The sequence below is a fragment of the Serinus canaria genome, chromosome 7, assembly GCF_022539315.1.
Source record: "Serinus canaria isolate serCan28SL12 chromosome 7, serCan2020, whole genome shotgun sequence".
Lineage (NCBI taxonomy): Eukaryota > Metazoa > Chordata > Aves > Passeriformes > Fringillidae > Serinus > Serinus canaria.
Window position 1 is genome coordinate 9333829 of NC_066321.1, and position 16264 is coordinate 9350092.

The 16264-nt window shown below is 45.1% G+C and overlaps 1 protein-coding gene across 3 annotated transcripts in view; it reads left to right on the top strand.

The window, feature by feature from the left end:
* The window catches only part of HEG1 (heart development protein with EGF like domains 1), a 50327-nt gene that overhangs the window by 26914 nt on the left and 7149 nt on the right, over positions 1–16264 (top strand). For 2 of the 3 annotated variants that reach the window (XM_030241793.2, XM_030241794.2), the window contains exons 11-20: positions 311–1669; positions 2559–2678; positions 4287–4381; positions 5193–5251; positions 5690–5850; positions 7537–7671; positions 12356–12398; positions 12501–12538; positions 13037–13124; positions 14577–14751. In XM_030241793.2, coding sequence (XP_030097653.2) covers positions 311–1669; positions 2559–2678; positions 4287–4381; positions 5193–5251; positions 5690–5850; positions 7537–7671; positions 12356–12398; positions 12501–12538; positions 13037–13124; positions 14577–14751 — 2273 coding nt within the window. The remainder of the gene's footprint in view (positions 1–310; positions 1670–2558; positions 2679–4286; positions 4382–5192; positions 5252–5689; positions 5851–7536; positions 7672–12355; positions 12399–12500; positions 12539–13036; positions 13125–14576; positions 14752–16264) is intronic. The other variant, XM_030241795.2, reaches the window with a different exon arrangement.

Here is a 16264-nt window from a genome sequence, read left to right on the forward strand (position 1 = left end):
GCTTAGCTTGCCACAAATACTACAGAAAGCAATATCACTTTAGGAAAGCAATATGTGAAGAGCAGTGATTTGGAAACCTACACATTTCATGGGACTCTTGTGTCTGTCAGGGTTCATAATTTTACAATCAATTAAGGTGTGCATAAGGCTTCTAATCCTATAATCATGCTTGAATGGTGCTTGAAATGCTTAGAAAATCATGGACAGGTTCACAGACAAGAACCTCTTATTTAGCAAGCAGTTTTAATACAACATCAAAATGCTTTCATATTACTCTGTCTTTCTAATATTTTTTGTCCTTTTACTCCAGACTTTTCAGGTAGCCATCAGCCAGTCAGTAGCAGTGATGCTGAGAAAAGGACCTCGGTCTCTCACACAGACGGCACATACATTTCAACCACATACACCAGAGGAGGAGAAAGGACCCTCCTGTCTATCTCCAACAGCAGCACCTCTGCTGACTCCTCAGAAAGTTCCACATTTTTTTCTGAAATTTCCAGCCCTTTTGATGCCTCACAATCATCTGTGGCTCATGACAGGCAGACCAATACATCAAACAGTAGCAGTTTTGTTGAGCCATCTACGGAGCCGTTGCTGGTGCACCCTTCCAAACCGTCTACATCTGCTTCTACAGGAAGCATAGAAAATACAACTCTGTTCAACTCTGCCTCTGAGTTGTTGACCACTGACAGCTCATCTCTGTCTTCCTCAACATTTTCAGCCTCTTCGTCACTGTCATCACTGCAGCACTTGCTGTCATCAACACCACCACCAACTCATCTGTTTACACTGTCAGAATCACCTGAGCCACGCTCGCCCTCTGTGATGGCATCTTCACCCCCTCTGCAGGCTTTGCCATCCTCCTTGCCCACTTCCTCCTTGCCCTCCCCATCTTACTCATTAGCATCTTTATTGTCTGTGTTTTCATCACCCTCATCCGTCTCGCAGTCCAGTGAGAGTGATCAAGCAAGCACCGCTGTGCCTACGGTCAGGCAGGTGCCCTCCACAGCTGCCACAGCCAGGAGCTCACCCAGAGAGACCAACAAGCCCAGTGTCACACGCCAGCCCCAAAAGAGCATCTCCTTCACTCCCACCAGGTCACCTCTCCCTACAGAACCCATGGAGCTGCTTGGCGGGCGCGTCGTGTCCGTGTCTGCTCCCGTGACAGTAACAGAGACTGCGGCGCCCAGAGATGCCACCACCCAAGGGGACAGCTTTGGGAAGGCAACACCGCTGCTCACCACAGCCAGTGTTGCTCCACAGGCTGCTCCAACAGATGGACCCCTTAGTCCCTCACCAAGTGTAACAAATCACAGCAGCATTGTCCCCACAGTGGCAGTGACCACGGTGAAACCTCCTGTGCTGACAACGCCGTCCGGTCACCGGCCCACCCCAGGTGAGGCCAGCACCATGCAAGACCACAGGGCCCAGACACCCACTGCCACTAAGCACAGTTATACCACTGGTAAAAGCACAGAAGCCATGGGTCCCACCACTGCAAAGCCTGGTAAAGTCACTGAGGGAAACATCCCCGTTACAAGTCCTTCTGAAGCACCTCCAACCACCAAGACCACTGGGAGCATTGCAACGACTTTGGCTGCTGCCAAACCAACCACTGCTCCTCTGCCAAGCAGCACAGTTGGGCTGAGGACATCACCTCCAGCTACAGGTAACGTGTGCAATGGCTCTCACCAGTGGTGGGGCCGGGAACAAGCGGGCAGGAATGCCTGGGTCCCACTTCAGGAGTTTCAAAGAGCTGTGTGTGCGTGCATGTATGACAAGGCTGTTGTCAGCAGGGCTGGAGGGCAATAATTCGTCTCTGTGTTGTTTTTTTAAGCTAAGGGTTTAGCAATTAAGTTGAATGGGTGAAATAAGGGTGAGAACTTTGGTCTTTAATCCCCTGAGACACCATCTTATCACAATGGTGTCTGCTCCCCAAGCTCTTTCTGACCCAGCAGGAAGGGCACTGGGAGTGGTGGCACAGGCAGGAATCACTGCTGTGACCATCCCCAGGCTGGCATGGAGGAGCTCTGGAGAAGGAGGTAATTGCAGCCAGGGCTGCCTCCACCATTACTGGGTAGCCTACAGACTGGATCAGTGCTCAAGCACTGCCTTTGGAGCAGAGAAACAGGGCTTGGATGGAAAGGGCAGGACTTTGGTGAAGCAGCCCATTCCCACATGTCTAATATGGGCTGTTGAGGTTCCTTTTTTGGTCTTCTCCTGCATAAACTGTTGGGTTATTTGTCTTTGGAAAAAACCTTGAGATCTTCTGATGAGCAGTGCAGTATATCACTTGGGTGTTCTTATTAACATGGATCCATGCTAGACCTCAAGGGCTTTTGAATGAATATTCAAGTGGTTTATATTTATTCTTTCAGTTTCAACAGAATAATTATGAACAGAATAAATAGTAAGTGCAAATGATGCAATGAAGCATCTGATAATGCTCAAGGAGTGACAGATGGGGAGCCAAGTTCATCTCTTTTAGCCCAACAGCTGATGATTTTTATGATTCTGTAAGTATAATCTGTTTTGTTGGGGTTTTTTTACTTTTATAGAGGTGGATAAATGTCTTTCCAACCCTTGTCCTGCGCTGGCCACCTGCAACAACACCCATGGCTCCTATATCTGTCAGTGTCCTCTTGGATATGAGCTGGAAAAAGGAAAGTGCAATTTAGGTAAGAAAACAAAAGTGAAAAACCAGGGCTGGAAATAATTATCTTTAATCTTCTAAAATAAATTGACTTAGGCTCAAACTAGTTCAAGACCTTAATGTTCCTTCCAACCACCTCTTTTATCAGAGTCTTTTAGTGTTTATACAAGTGGGGTGTCTAATGCCTGTTGTGTTGGGCTGCCTGGGGAGCAGGCAGAGATATCTGAGTTCTTCTTAACAACAGTGGAGCAGTGGGCTCAGGCTGGTTAGTAAGGACAGATGTGCCCCTTCTGTTCCTGATGTGTTTTAAAACAACTCCCCAAAAGCATTCAGCAGCTTATCAGCCCTGCAAACTCTGGTGAAGGCACTTGGCTTGGGAGAAGTGAGTGGGGCTGTTGTGTAACCTGGCTGCAGTGGGATCAGCCATGTGTGCAAAGTTAAGCAGCCGTGGTGAAAGTCTTTGTAAGATCAAGGTCTGCTTTCATACCTTAGCATTTTTTGAGCAGCACAGTTATTAGCTGGAACTCAGCTTCTGACCCCTTCCTGTCTATCAGAGGACTCTCAGTCTCAAGGACTTACAATATTCCATTGTAAAGGGAAATTGTTTTCATAGATTTTCTTTTGACCCTTAATCAACAAGGATTAGAGGCATGGAAATTTTGCTATGGAAACATGGGTGAGGTGTCCCTGAAGAGTGTTTTGGAATATTTCTTCAAGTTGGAATATGTCAGCTTCTAATTTAGAGGCTTGTTTTGATTATGCCTTGGAGTATGGACAGATTATATAAACACTGTGAAGGTGATTCTCTTCATATTTTTGGTCTGGAGTTGTTACATTAGAGATGTCTGATATACAATTTGTGGTGAAGATAGGTTCAGCGGATGGGAAAAAAAAATGGGAAAGGATTGGAGACTTCATAATGTTATCTGCAACTGTATTTGTTTTTCTGGTGGAACATAAAACTGGAATTCTGAGTTCTCAGTTCCACTGAGTATCTCATGGCACTTAATACAAGATTTAGGGGTATTATCTCTGCAAGTCTGGACAACTCAGATTATTGCATTCTGCTGCTGTGAATCAAATATGAATCTAAGCACAGAAAAATGCATCTTTTGGACCACTTTTCAAATGTCATTGCTCATTCTCTCCAGCAGTTTGAAAAATTAAAATATCCTTTCTACAGTGCTTTGTTTTGACTTGCTGATTTGATTTCCTTCCATTGCAGGGAAGAGTAAGAGATTTGACATAATTTGACCCCCAACTATCATAAATAGTTTTGGTACCTGACACTATCTTCTTACTGAATTTACCCTTCTCTCTGTGTTCAGGAATCTATTTAAGTTGTTCTGTGCTTCTGCATGAAATGTATGAATACTGAAGTGAAATGCTGTCTGTTCAGCAACACTGGGCTCTGGAATTTGACTGGGACTGTGGGAACATTGCAGCCCTTGGGAAAAAAAACCCAAGGCTGTGACTTTGCTTTATTGGGGCAGTGACTTTCAGATCTGAGTTTTCTGTATGCCTTGTAAAGGGATTTTTCATGCAAACAGCCTCTCATGTAAGGCAGATGAAACCACATCTACACATGGCACAGAGATGTGTTCCAACTAACTTGTCTTATTCTACTTTTTAGTGAGAATATTTATTGGCCAGGTTCCCCTGAAACTTAATATCACCCATGGGAAGTACACAGAGCTCTTCCACGTCGAGAGGGAGATCCTGGAGGTGGTGAGTGTCCTTGCTGGGACTTTGGCAATGCTGATGGGACAAGTGTCCTTCACTCCTCTTATGATTGTCACATTTCCCAGCCATTCAGTGTTAGCCATGTGGCTCTTGGTCAGTTGAGAGCCAGTGCTGGACAGGCTATTGGCTTCCTCAAAGGCTGTGCTGTCAAGAGCTCCAAAAAAACCTATGGGCTGGGGATCATCTACACATCCCTGTGCAGTTCTTGTCCAGATCCCTGCATGCACAAGTTCATCCTGTTAGTGGTTGCTGGGATGGGTGCACTTCATTCCAGCTCTTTGGAGATGGATTTGGAGATGCTGCCAGAGGAAGGAGGTGCTGGGTGGAGTCACTGTGATGCTGCCTGCACAGCTTGTGCTGGGGAGTTGATACAAACAACTGCACAGATCCAGGGTCAGGGAAGATCTGCAGTCTCCAAGGGTGCTGCTTTGAGGCTGGCCTTGCACAGGGCTCTCTCCCTGCTGACATCTGGCTCACCCCTGACCTTTGTGGTCATTACACAGCAGGGCCATTGGCCATTGATGCTCATGTCAAAATCCCTGGGGCTTTGTTCTTGTCCAAGGCTGTGCAATGGTGACTTTGTCCCCTCCTTACTGACAACAGGGCAGTGTATCTCTCTTATAGAGCAGATGAACCTCTTTGATGCTCAGAGCCCCCTTGGTCTCAGCAGACATCCCTGGGAAACACAGGGGATGGTGTCAGTGACCCAGAAGGACTGTCCCATGCTACATCCCATGGGGCTGCCTCCTTCCATCATGCCCTGGAGCACTAACAGCTGCTCTCTTCCTCCTTGCAGCTCAATGCATCGCTGTCAGGCTTGCCAGGATACCACCACTCCACAGTTAAGGCAAGCAGGTAAGGCTAAGGCTGCCAGGGGAAGAATGAGAAACTTGAGTGTGTGAGATCTTCAGCTTGAGAGCCACATTCTCCATTTTGAGTCAGTGCTGGGCCTGATGCCATCAAGCCTGGCAGTGGTACAGGGCATGAGGAATGCCTAACCAGCCTGCCAGGCTCACCTGGTACTTTCCTCCTGTCCTGAGCAGCTTGGGGATGGGCTGCCCAGGAGGGTTTTATGTCTGGTTCCAAAGTGAGCTACCAGCATCCCTTCTAACTCCATATTCTCCTCTCTGGGTATGGGTTAGTCCTGGTTTTAAGGTCTGTTACAATGCGTGCAGTGCTGTGTCTGTGATAAGCATCTCTTGTGTTAATAGCAGTCCTATGTATAAGGTGCTAATGATGACATCAAACTGACCTGTGATACTCAGGGCTGTTTTGTTTTGTTTTTTTTCTTAGGGAGGCAAATTTTGTGCATGTTTCAGTGCAATCCACGTTCTCTTTAGCATCCAATGTGACTTTCTTCGATGTTATCAGCAGTGTGAAAAGCTACATTCGAGCTTGCAAATCCCCCACTGAAGCCTGCCAGTTCATTTCAAGCCTGAAATCACTGCACAGAGGTAAATAGCATCTGGAAGGACTGTGGCAGGAGGGGAAAGGGATGTTTTATTTGGCTTCTTTTTTAAAAGGGGGACAACATTTTTTCATTTGGAAAAATCCCACTGTATCTTTTTATCTTACTTAAATGGGAGTCATCTTAAGAACCTCCCAGTACAAAAGGGATGCAGATACCAAGCCTTATCTTTGCCACATGTGTGAGAAATCTGCCTCTCTGTGAAAATTTTGTGTAGGACAGGATTAGAGACCTTGTAGGGCAGCCTTTCATCTGTGGGATGTGACACTGGGGCCAGCCAGATCAAAAAGTGTAAGTGTTAATTTCACAGGCGTTGCCGGGAGCCAGGGAAATGGTGTGAAAGCCAAGAGACAAAACCCTGCTGGTGAGCTCCATTAGAGCTGCTGGAGGCTGCATGGCAAGCCCTGCTCTCCTGCCTGCCCACTTTCAGTGTTGCAGGTTGTAAAATGGTTCACAATTAGTGAGAAATGTGATTTCTGTACTGAATCCTCCATCTGCCCAAGGGCAGTGTGGATACAGCTCAGAGAGATGTGGAGAAGGACACCAGTGTTGTGGGTGACCTTCTCCAGGTGGGCCCCAATGCTGTGCCCTGGCATCTCCCAGCTCTCACCTCCTGAGGGAGTGATGGAGGAGATTTAACTGTGAGAAATTCCTGCAAGGAAACTGCTGCACGTGCTGTTTTGTGACTTTTGGGTTCAAGACTTTGAGGTTTGGCCTCGAGGAGTATGAAGGGTGACAATGCTTAGCCTGGCTTTAGTGGGAAACTCCCAGTATCGTTTTGGCAAAGTAAACATGCAGAGGAGAAGTTCAGGGTGTGCTTTTATTGCAATGTGCTGTATTTTACAGCCATACTCTGCCCATGGTTTGCTTTAAATTATTTGGGTAAACCTGCTTGGATTATACCTACCCATTATCTCTGATACCTTCTGTAAAGTCAACTTCTAACTTGAAATAAGCAGAGTAAGAAACGAATGATATCCTCATGTAAGTACCTCAAAGAAAACATGTCAGATAAAAAAAAAAATTGATCTAGGAAGGAAAGGTTTATAAAAGGAGAGTGCCAAACAAGTGATATATTTTCCATAAAATCCTATTTCTCACAAACATTTATTAATTCCATTTAGTCTGACTTCCCAGTAAAAATGTAAATTTGATGTCACAATTTCCATAATTTATCCACAGTTTTGCTGAATGCTCATTCTAACAAGTCTGACTTTCTAAATTAAAACACTGCTTCAAAGTAATGCAAATGAAAGTACAAATTTTTTTGTTTGAAAAATGGAAAAATCCAGTGCTTAATACTGAAATGGAAAAGAATTGGTTTGGTGTAATGTTTTGCTTGATATAAACTTAAAAATTGATTTGTTGAACTTTGTCAGGGGATGAATGTGTTTGAGCTTGAGCCAAACCAGATTTCTCTTTTTCATTTCCCCTTCTGTTTCTGAGCTGAAACATTTATTATTCACCCCCTCTATTTGCCTGTACAAATGATGGTAGATACACAAGAAATGGTGACATAGGGTAATGCTGACTCCCTCCTAATGGAACAAATAGTACTAAAATAAAAAGAAACAGCAGCACATCAGCTGAATGGGATGCCCAGGGAAAGCAAATGTGCATAATGGTGGATTCAGAGAGAACCATGCTGATGTTGGCCACCTCTTCCCAACAGCTGGCAGCTTGTGCAGACAGAAGGACCCTGAATGTGACAAGGAAACTTCAGAATGCACCGACTTTGATGGGGTTGCTCTCTGCCAGTGCAAAAGTGGGTACTTCAAATACAACAAGATGGACCACTCCTGCAGAGGTATTGTTCTTTATGTGGTGTACTTTGCCTGAATTTTCCTCAAAGTTTTTGTTCCAGTGGAAATGAGTCTGTGAATGTAGTGCTGTGCATGCATAACCCTCAATATTATGAATAAATATTAGCAGCTCAAGTTTCTTTTATTTAGTTAGGGGGCTTTTCAGCAGACACTGAAGACACAGTGTCTCTCTAGGAATAATATTATCTCTTTCTGGAGCATGCTGTGAGTCACAGTGGTTGAGGAGAGGGAGAAAGGGGCCTGGCTGCTTTGGGCTCCACTTCAGTGGCAGAGAGCAGAGATGACGTGTGTCTCTGCCTGTTTTGATTTTGTCTGAACTCTCAGTGAACTTAGGGAAAGTGCTTTAAACTCAAAATCTTATATTAATGTATCATCAGTATTTTAAAAAAATTTATCTGAAAATGATTATGAATTTATTTTTCAGGTGGGTTCCAAATAGAATTTTTAAGCTTAAAGATTGTGTTATTTTTTAGCTACTCCTCAGATCAACAAATCTGGTTTTGCTGCATTTTAAACAAAGTCTTTACATGCCAGTGTTCAAAATTACTTCTGGAGGATCAGGGTGTCCATTCCTTAGTTTGTGGTTGCTGTAAGGCTTTTCTGATGACATATCAATAACATTTGCAGTAGTGGTAATATATTGCTTCTGGCACTGCCTGCTGGGCTGCTCTTGAAATAGGCGGAGATGTTTTGTCAGTTCCAAATCTGAGAGTGAGAAAAATGTGTCTGGAAATAACTCATGTGCTACAGGCTCTGGGAGGGACAGCTCAGAGATGGACATCTCTGCTTGCCAGGTCATGGCCCTGCCTCTCCTTCACTCTGTGGCTCCTTTGTGACAAAACCTTTCCCTTTGAGTTTTCCTCCCTTCCCCTCATCTTGTATGTTGGAAGAAGGATTTCTTTTGGGAAATATTGAGCATCTCCACCAACCAGAGAGTCAGAGAGGGGCTTATGTAGTGAGTGAGGAGCTGAGCTGAAAGTTGAGAGATTTTTACCCAATTCTTGTTCCATCATGGACAGTGGGGACCCAGGGAAAGTTACTCCATTTGTCTTGTTCAGGTCTTTTGCCAAGCAGTGAAGATAAATACCTGAAAGACTGTGAGGCACTTGAGTGTGAGGTTGCAGAGGGATAAGAGATCTAAGACCTTGTATGTGTGACTGCTCCATACTTATGAAACTTGTTTGCCGTAGAAAATACGAAACCCTTATCTGTAAACAGTGAGGCCTAAATGCCACCTTCATCTCACTGCTGTCAGTAGGAAACATCTTACTGATCACTCTGAGAGTGTCTGAGGGACAGGGCTGATGTTGGATTTAGGCTGCAGTGCAGAGGCATGGGGGCAGCACTGACTGCATGGTGCCACTCTCGGACAAGATGCCAGATTTTCATTATCACTTGTGCCCATCTGGGCAAGCCAGGTGGTTGGTTTTAAAGGCTTTTCCAAAAGCCAAGCTATGGGTCCCATTCTGATATTTAGGGCTATTTTGCTGATAAATATAGCATACAATATACCAGCCTCTTTGAAAACCTCTGCCCTTTCAGTGCCTAAACAGGAACCAAGGTCTCGGGAGCATCCGACCCTCATTGTGGGCTGTGAAAATGTGGAGTAGTAGCTCCAATTATAGTATTTGCAAAGGGGGAAATGACTATTGTGCTGCCCTGTCCGGTCTCCCCCGTGGGAAGGCTGGGAGAATTGGCTGCCCTGACCCACAAGATTTGTTCTGTCCTCCTTGTAGCATCTGTCCTCAGGGACATGCTTGGGAAAGCATGCCATGGGCCAGGCAAGGGTTGGATCTCTGAGCCACAGCAGGTCCAGCATGTTGGCCAGGGTACCTTTTGCTGTGCTCTTCAGTGTCTCTGAGTTGCTGCTGATTTTCAGCCTTCTCAGTATCTTCAGGGCTATTTCAGTAGCAGAGCAGCAAACCCAATGTGCCAGCCTTTCAAGGGCATGCTATTTTTACCAGTACAGAGTGTTTCTGGAGTGAAGCAAGGAGCAGCAAAGCAGGTTTCCAAAGAGACCCCTGAGTGTCTTTGGGAAAGCAAAGGAATCCTAGGCTGAAGAGCACAACTCAACAGCTTTGCTTGGCCCCTGACACTTAGGCCTTTCCTCTGTTCCCTGCTTGTGTTTGGAATCTTGCCAAGTGAGTGTGACAGTGAGAGCTCTCCTGGGAACGTGTTCAAAGGAGCAGCAAAGATGCCAAAGGAGAAAGCAAAACGGCAGGAAAAGACACAGGGAGGAGAGGAAAATACATAAGCACCAAGTTGTTAAGTAATACAGAGAAATGCATATTCAGGATCTTGCTTTTCCTCTTTTCTGCTCCTATATCCTCCTGACCTGAGAGCTGTGTGCCAGCAAGGTCCCAGGGCTGCTCCTGCCCATGGCACAGCTCCAGCTCTGACACTGCTCAAGGTGGATGTGCCTCACACACATTGCTGAGCTTAGGGTGGGCTCCAGCACCTGTCTGCCTGCTCCTGCAGCCTTCCCAACATGCAGGTGGTGGGCTGGAGCTGGGATACTCTGAGCTGCTGTGCTTGTTAGAGAAGGCACCTCCAGTGAGCTGTGAGGTGATGCTTCCCTCCCTCCCTCCCTCCCTCCCTTCCACTGCACATTTTGTTACTGCCCAGTCCTGTGGTGGAATGTTCACTCCATGATGTTTTCAGTCTGCATTTGTTAGCAAGTGAAAGGAGCAACCCATCCAGTCCCCTTAAGCTAATGCCCCAGTGAGATGAATGAGCCAGGCAAGGATTCTTTGGGATTTACTATCCTTGCCCTGGCTGTTTGCTGACTGGGGCTGCTCTTAACTCTCTTACAGTTACCTCTGCTCTATTCCTTTACTTCAAAGAAATCATCTTAGAGGGAGAAAAATATATCTAGTACAAAAAGCATCACAGTGTGATGCAGCAGGGGAGGTGTACAATGAGCTTCACCTTCCCCATCCCCAGCTCTGGAAAAACAAATGGAATGGGGAGGTGAAGGAGTAGTGGGGCCACATAGATTAAAGAAAGGTGTGCAAGACCAGGTGTTGTGGGCATCAGCCCCCCCACCATCACTGGTGCCACTTGCTACAGCAAGTCTGTGTCTACAGCCACAGAAGTGATGTGAGTGCAGCAGTCTTCTGTGTCCACACATCCTGAGGATTTAGGGAAATTTTGTTATCCCTGGGCTTGCAACATCCATTTCTGGGAATTAGAAATCAAAAGGGTCAAAGAGAACCTGTGAGCGTTCAGAGAAAAGCTGCAATAATTAGGGAGACTCAAAGATCTCAGTGGCCTTGGCTTTATTAAAGATAAAGGAGTGATTTGGTGGTGAGAAGGAGAAATCTGATCATATAACCTTTTCCAATCTAATAAGTAAACATCCAAAGTCTGGAATTTGACACTGGGGTAATTCAGACCAGAAAGAAGGTGAATGTTTTTAATGGCTGAGGAAAATTAACTTTGTGAGCTCCTGACCCAGTGCTGTGGTTGATTGTCTGTCACTGAAAATATTAAAATCAGTCTTGGGTGTTTCTTTAAAATATAGCTCCAGTCCAACTATTTGATTTGAAACTGAAATTAAATTTAGGGAAATTTTGTTTTAAGCAAAAGTGTTTAATGGGGGAGAAATCCATGAGCGTTTTTCTTGAACAGTTCCCCGTGAAATGTGCCACAGGGGGTTTCCAGACCCTTGGGTGACGTCTTGCCCATCCCCAAGGGCTGCTGCCTGTGCTAGCTCTGGCTTGTCAAAAGTGACTCCGTCTGTGTCATTCCTGCCCAGGCCTTTGAGTGTCCACCTTCACTGCCTCTGTGAGAGGCAGCAGATCTGCCAGAGCTCTGGTGGGACTATTGCTGGGAAAAGCAGTGATCTTATCAGTAGTTTGAACCTTATAGTTGTGTGTCCTATGTATCATCCCCTTTGCTGTTCATCAGAAGGATTATCCTCAGATAATTTCCTCAGGATAGCTGTCCATAAGCATGGAAATTATTTTATTTTGAAGTGATGGTTCCAGGTTTTTTTACCAACATTTTGCACATAGCAGTTTTACGGATTATCTAGACTTAATAAATTCATTTTCTATTGTGAAGTAAAATATGATATCTCAAAATTTGATTTAGCTGCAAATTTGAAAAATCAAAATAAAAAAAAGTGACATGAGGAAAAAAAAAACTTTAGCATCCCACTTCAGGTTACCCTGTGTTTGCATAATGACTTGTTGCAGTTCTAACATTTAAATGTAATTAATAACATGCACCAATGCTACAGTAGCATAATTTAAGTGGGCTTTCAAAATGAAAACTGGAGGCACTTGCACATTTTTTACATTGCTGTTTTGTGTGAGGCAGTACAAGTGTGCAGTGAGTTTTCATCTGGGCAAGGAGCTCCGCAGGGAAGGACATTGCCAGCAGCCCTCCCTGTGCCAGGCTCCAAAGTGGCTGTGCTTGGAAGGCCTGAAATGGTTCCATTAAAGTCAGCAGGAGGTATCATTTACCTTATTCACCTGGAGTGCGCGATGTTTTCCCCGAGCCAGAGCGCATCCGGCCGCCCGTCCGAGCTCACGGCGCTCCCGCGGTGCAGCCGCGGTGCGGTCGGGCCGGGGCCGGTGCGGGCGGGGCTGCCCTGGGCGCGGCGCCGGGAAATCCCTGCCTGCTCCACTGCGCGGTGCTCACGGCCCTTCTCTCTGGTTTCAGCCTGTGAAGATGGATATAAGCTGGAAAACGAGACGTGTGTGAGGTATGGTGACTGTTCTGCTCTCCTCCCACCCCACCATCCTTGCTCTGGTGACCTGTTGGCACAACTGAGCTGCTGAAACTCCCTGTTGTTCTCTGTTCCCAGCTGCCCCTTTGGCTTGGGTGGATTCAACTGTGGAAACCGTGAGTACCAAATTTCATTTCTTTCATTTTCTACAGTGTCAGAAATAGGAGATTTGAAACAAATAATTACAAGTGACTGTGTCTAAAGTGCAGTAGGTACACACTACTTTTTTCAGTGGTGTTTGTTCCTTCATTTTCTGTTAAAAGTAATTTTGTGGACCTTCTTTTACAAAGCTGGCTTAATGTCATGTAAGGAAAGGAGATCTCCTTTCCCTGTTTAGTCTGTCAGGATAGCACATATAGTGGGCATTCTTGAAGCAAGATATTTGAAGGTGAATCCATTTGAGTTATTCAGATCTACCAGTGAAGGCAATCTGTTCCTTAGGGAAACAAGAACTTGTTTCTATCTTACTTGAAAACTTAAGGCTATATTGCTTATGCAGAGGGGGGAAGGTGGGAAATAAGCAGCTAATCCCTTTGCATGTGGACTGGGGATATGTTACACTGGGGTTTAAAACCACACTGCTGTTTCTCAGCCTCTGTCTCTCCTGTCTGCAGCCTATCAGCTCATCACGGTGGTGATTGCAGCTGCGGGAGGGGGACTGCTGCTGATGATGGGCATAGCACTGATTGTCACCTGCTGCCGGTAGGTACCGCTGCCAGCCCCGCTCAATCCCCCCCTGGATTGCACCACACTCAGAGCTCCCCGTGTGAGCTCTGAAGGACTAAAACATAGCAGAGCTAAGAAACAAAACACAGGTGAAAACATAGGCTAAGCAAGTGGGTTAATCTGAGATACTGAAGCATCACACTGTGCTTTTATTTGGAGAATTTTTAAATTTTTATTTTCCCCAGCAGCCAGGCTAAACAATGGATTGGGTGTCTCTTAAAGGTACACTTGGAAATCATGTCCTCTAAGGATGGAGAGGCAGGAGAGTCCTTCCCATGCAGAGCTGTAAGGCTCTGAAGCCAGGAGGCAGGCTCCAAAAGTGCAAGCTAAGTAGAAAGGAGCAGTTTAGGCCACAGGAGAGGTTACTTGCTGTTGCTCAAGTGGTGTTTGAGTGTATTTAAGGCTATTTTCATTCACCTTTATGGACAAGTCCTGCATGTGCTCTCGCTCTGTGTGTCTCTCCCTCTCACACACAAACTCACACACATACACACCTTGTTTCCATACCAGCAGGTGGCTTTGGACAAGATGTGCTTGCCTAGGATGCTCTATTTCTTGATCTATGTAATCTGAAAAGGGATGCCTTGCAGTAACACCCTCTCCTCCTCTTCCAGTCCCCAAATCTAGGATTTCAAAGCTCTCTGATAAAGTTGGCAACTGGATTTGTCAGTAATATAGATGTGGCAGTGGTTTGGCTGTGCCCCTGTTACCCCATATTTTCAGCCAGGGGGGTGATAGCAAGCCCCAGCCAGGAGATGAGGTGGCCCAGACTGCAGATCTCCACAGGGGTGGACTGATCTTCTCATGAGCCCTGGCCTTGGACAGCTTACGTAACTTCCTGGAGGATACTCTGCTTTGAACTGGAGGTGTCACCAAAGTCCACTCATTAACCATTATAGTCCTGGAGGTACATTTGGTGTCACTCAGACCAGCTCCTTGCAGGTCTTCCTTCTTAGGAATTAACACAGTGCCTACAAGTGCTATAGTTAATAGCATGGGGGCTCCTGTATGTTTTTCTTCCTCGATTTTAATGATTTTTTCATTGACTTAGATGAACACACATGTTTTTAAGAGACAACAGACATAGCTGGAACAAGCTGGAAGAGGAGGGATTCAAACTGAATGTAGGGAAAAATTCTTTCACCATGGGAGAAGTAAGGCAGTGGAACAGGTTGCTCAGGGAAGTTGCCATGTACCTTTGGAGATTCCAAATCCCTCCAGATAATGCCCTGAATTGCATGATCTGATTTCATATCTGACTTGGCTTCAGAGCAGGTGGCTGGACTATAGTCCTTCTCAGGTGATCTTTGTGCCCAGTCAAGATTCGTAGCATCAAGTAATGATCTCTCCTGAGATCATGTCAGAAGTGTATACAAGACAGCAGGATAAGTTGTAAGTTTTCACTTTCCCTCATTCTTTTATAAACAGGAAGAATAAAAATGACATAAGTAAACTGATTTTCAAGAGTGGGGATTTCCAGATGTCACCTTATGCTGAATATCCGAAGAATCCCCGGGCACAGGAGTGGGGCAGAGAGACCATCGAGATGCAGGAGAATGGAAGCACCAAGAACCTGTTGCAGATGACAGATGTGTATTATTCGGTATCTATCCATAGATTAACTTTTAACCCTTTGTGCCTCAGACAGGAAAGAGGTATATTCCTTTATTTTTGGAAGGGCAGATCCCTTTCCTGCAAGATAAAAGGGCAAAGCAGATGTCTCACATAGCAAGGCATTTTAGGAGTCCTATGGGCTATAGCTATTACCTGTGGTGAATATTACAAAGAAATGTCATTAGGAAGAATGATGAGGAAATGTCTATGAATAGTTTGGTAAAAATGCCCAAAATCCCAATCCTAGACTAGAGAAGGACAGTTAAAGGCTTTGGATAAACTGCTAGGGTTCCCTGTTAAGAGTTTTCTGCTGTCCACTCTCACCGATGAAGCAGAAGGTTGAAACCTGTCTGGGGAACTTTGCCCCAGAATAGGAAGGTGCTGGTTACTGAGGACCCCTCTTTTCCTCCATTCCTTCCCTCCCCAGGGTACATAAGGAGCATCCCTTCAGCTCTGAGGAATTAAGGAGTAATAGGCTGTGTAGGGCACAGAAAGACACAAGCACAAGTTTATGTCATGGTTGGTACCATCTGCTAATGGCTGTATCCAGAGCTGTGATGCTGCTGTATCATCTGTCACTCATTTTCAGCAACATGTACTTAAGGTGTGTGTGGGTTACTCATGAGAGTGAAAGTCGCAGGATTTCACCCAAATCACGCATTCTGGTCTCCTTGCTTTCCAGAGCAGAGAGCATTACTATTTTCCTGGCTTATATTTTAAGTTTTTCAGTGAGCAAATTTAAAACAATTCTTCTTCATGCTTCCACTAAGAATGAGATATTTGAAATGAAAATGCATTTCCTAATTTTTTAGACTAAATAAAGACTCTCATTATGCTGGAAACTAGAAATGGAAACTTTTTAGCAAGCAGTAGGTGATGAGGGTTTTGCATGGATCTGCTCTGTAACAGATTAAACCAAGAGGCTTCATGTTATTCACTGGGTGAAAGGATTTTACAGACTTGATCTTAGACATCAGTGTTCCTCCACCAAGTGTCCCCAGGAGTCTTATTTAGTTACAAGAAGGGGAGAGAAAGGAAAGTCAGATGGTTTTGTATTTGACATATAATTCAAGGGCCTGTGTTGGGAGAGGAGGTACCTATGGTAAATGGGGATAGAAGTGCCCAGGTAATACTCAAAGCATGAGACTACCTTTGATTTTCTATAATTGTCTCCTTTAACGATGGCTCTGGGATGATATCCTTTTAACGAGAGTTGTTTCAATACCTGAACTCAGCAGCAGATTTTGTTTTTAAATTAAAATTTAACTGTGTACTTATAAGCACAGTTGGCAGTGTCAGGTAAACTTCAAGTCTGTTCATTGGCCAGATGCTGAAATTAGATTTCATCATAATAATCCCTTCAGCCAATACCGCAAAAATCGTTCTAGAGTATAGAGATCTTTAGAGATCCCGTTGTTCCCTCTAGCTACTGAACCAACAGCAAAGAAATGTGGTAAGGCTGTGCCTGAAGAAGGATTTGAGTGTGAGAATAAGATTTTTTT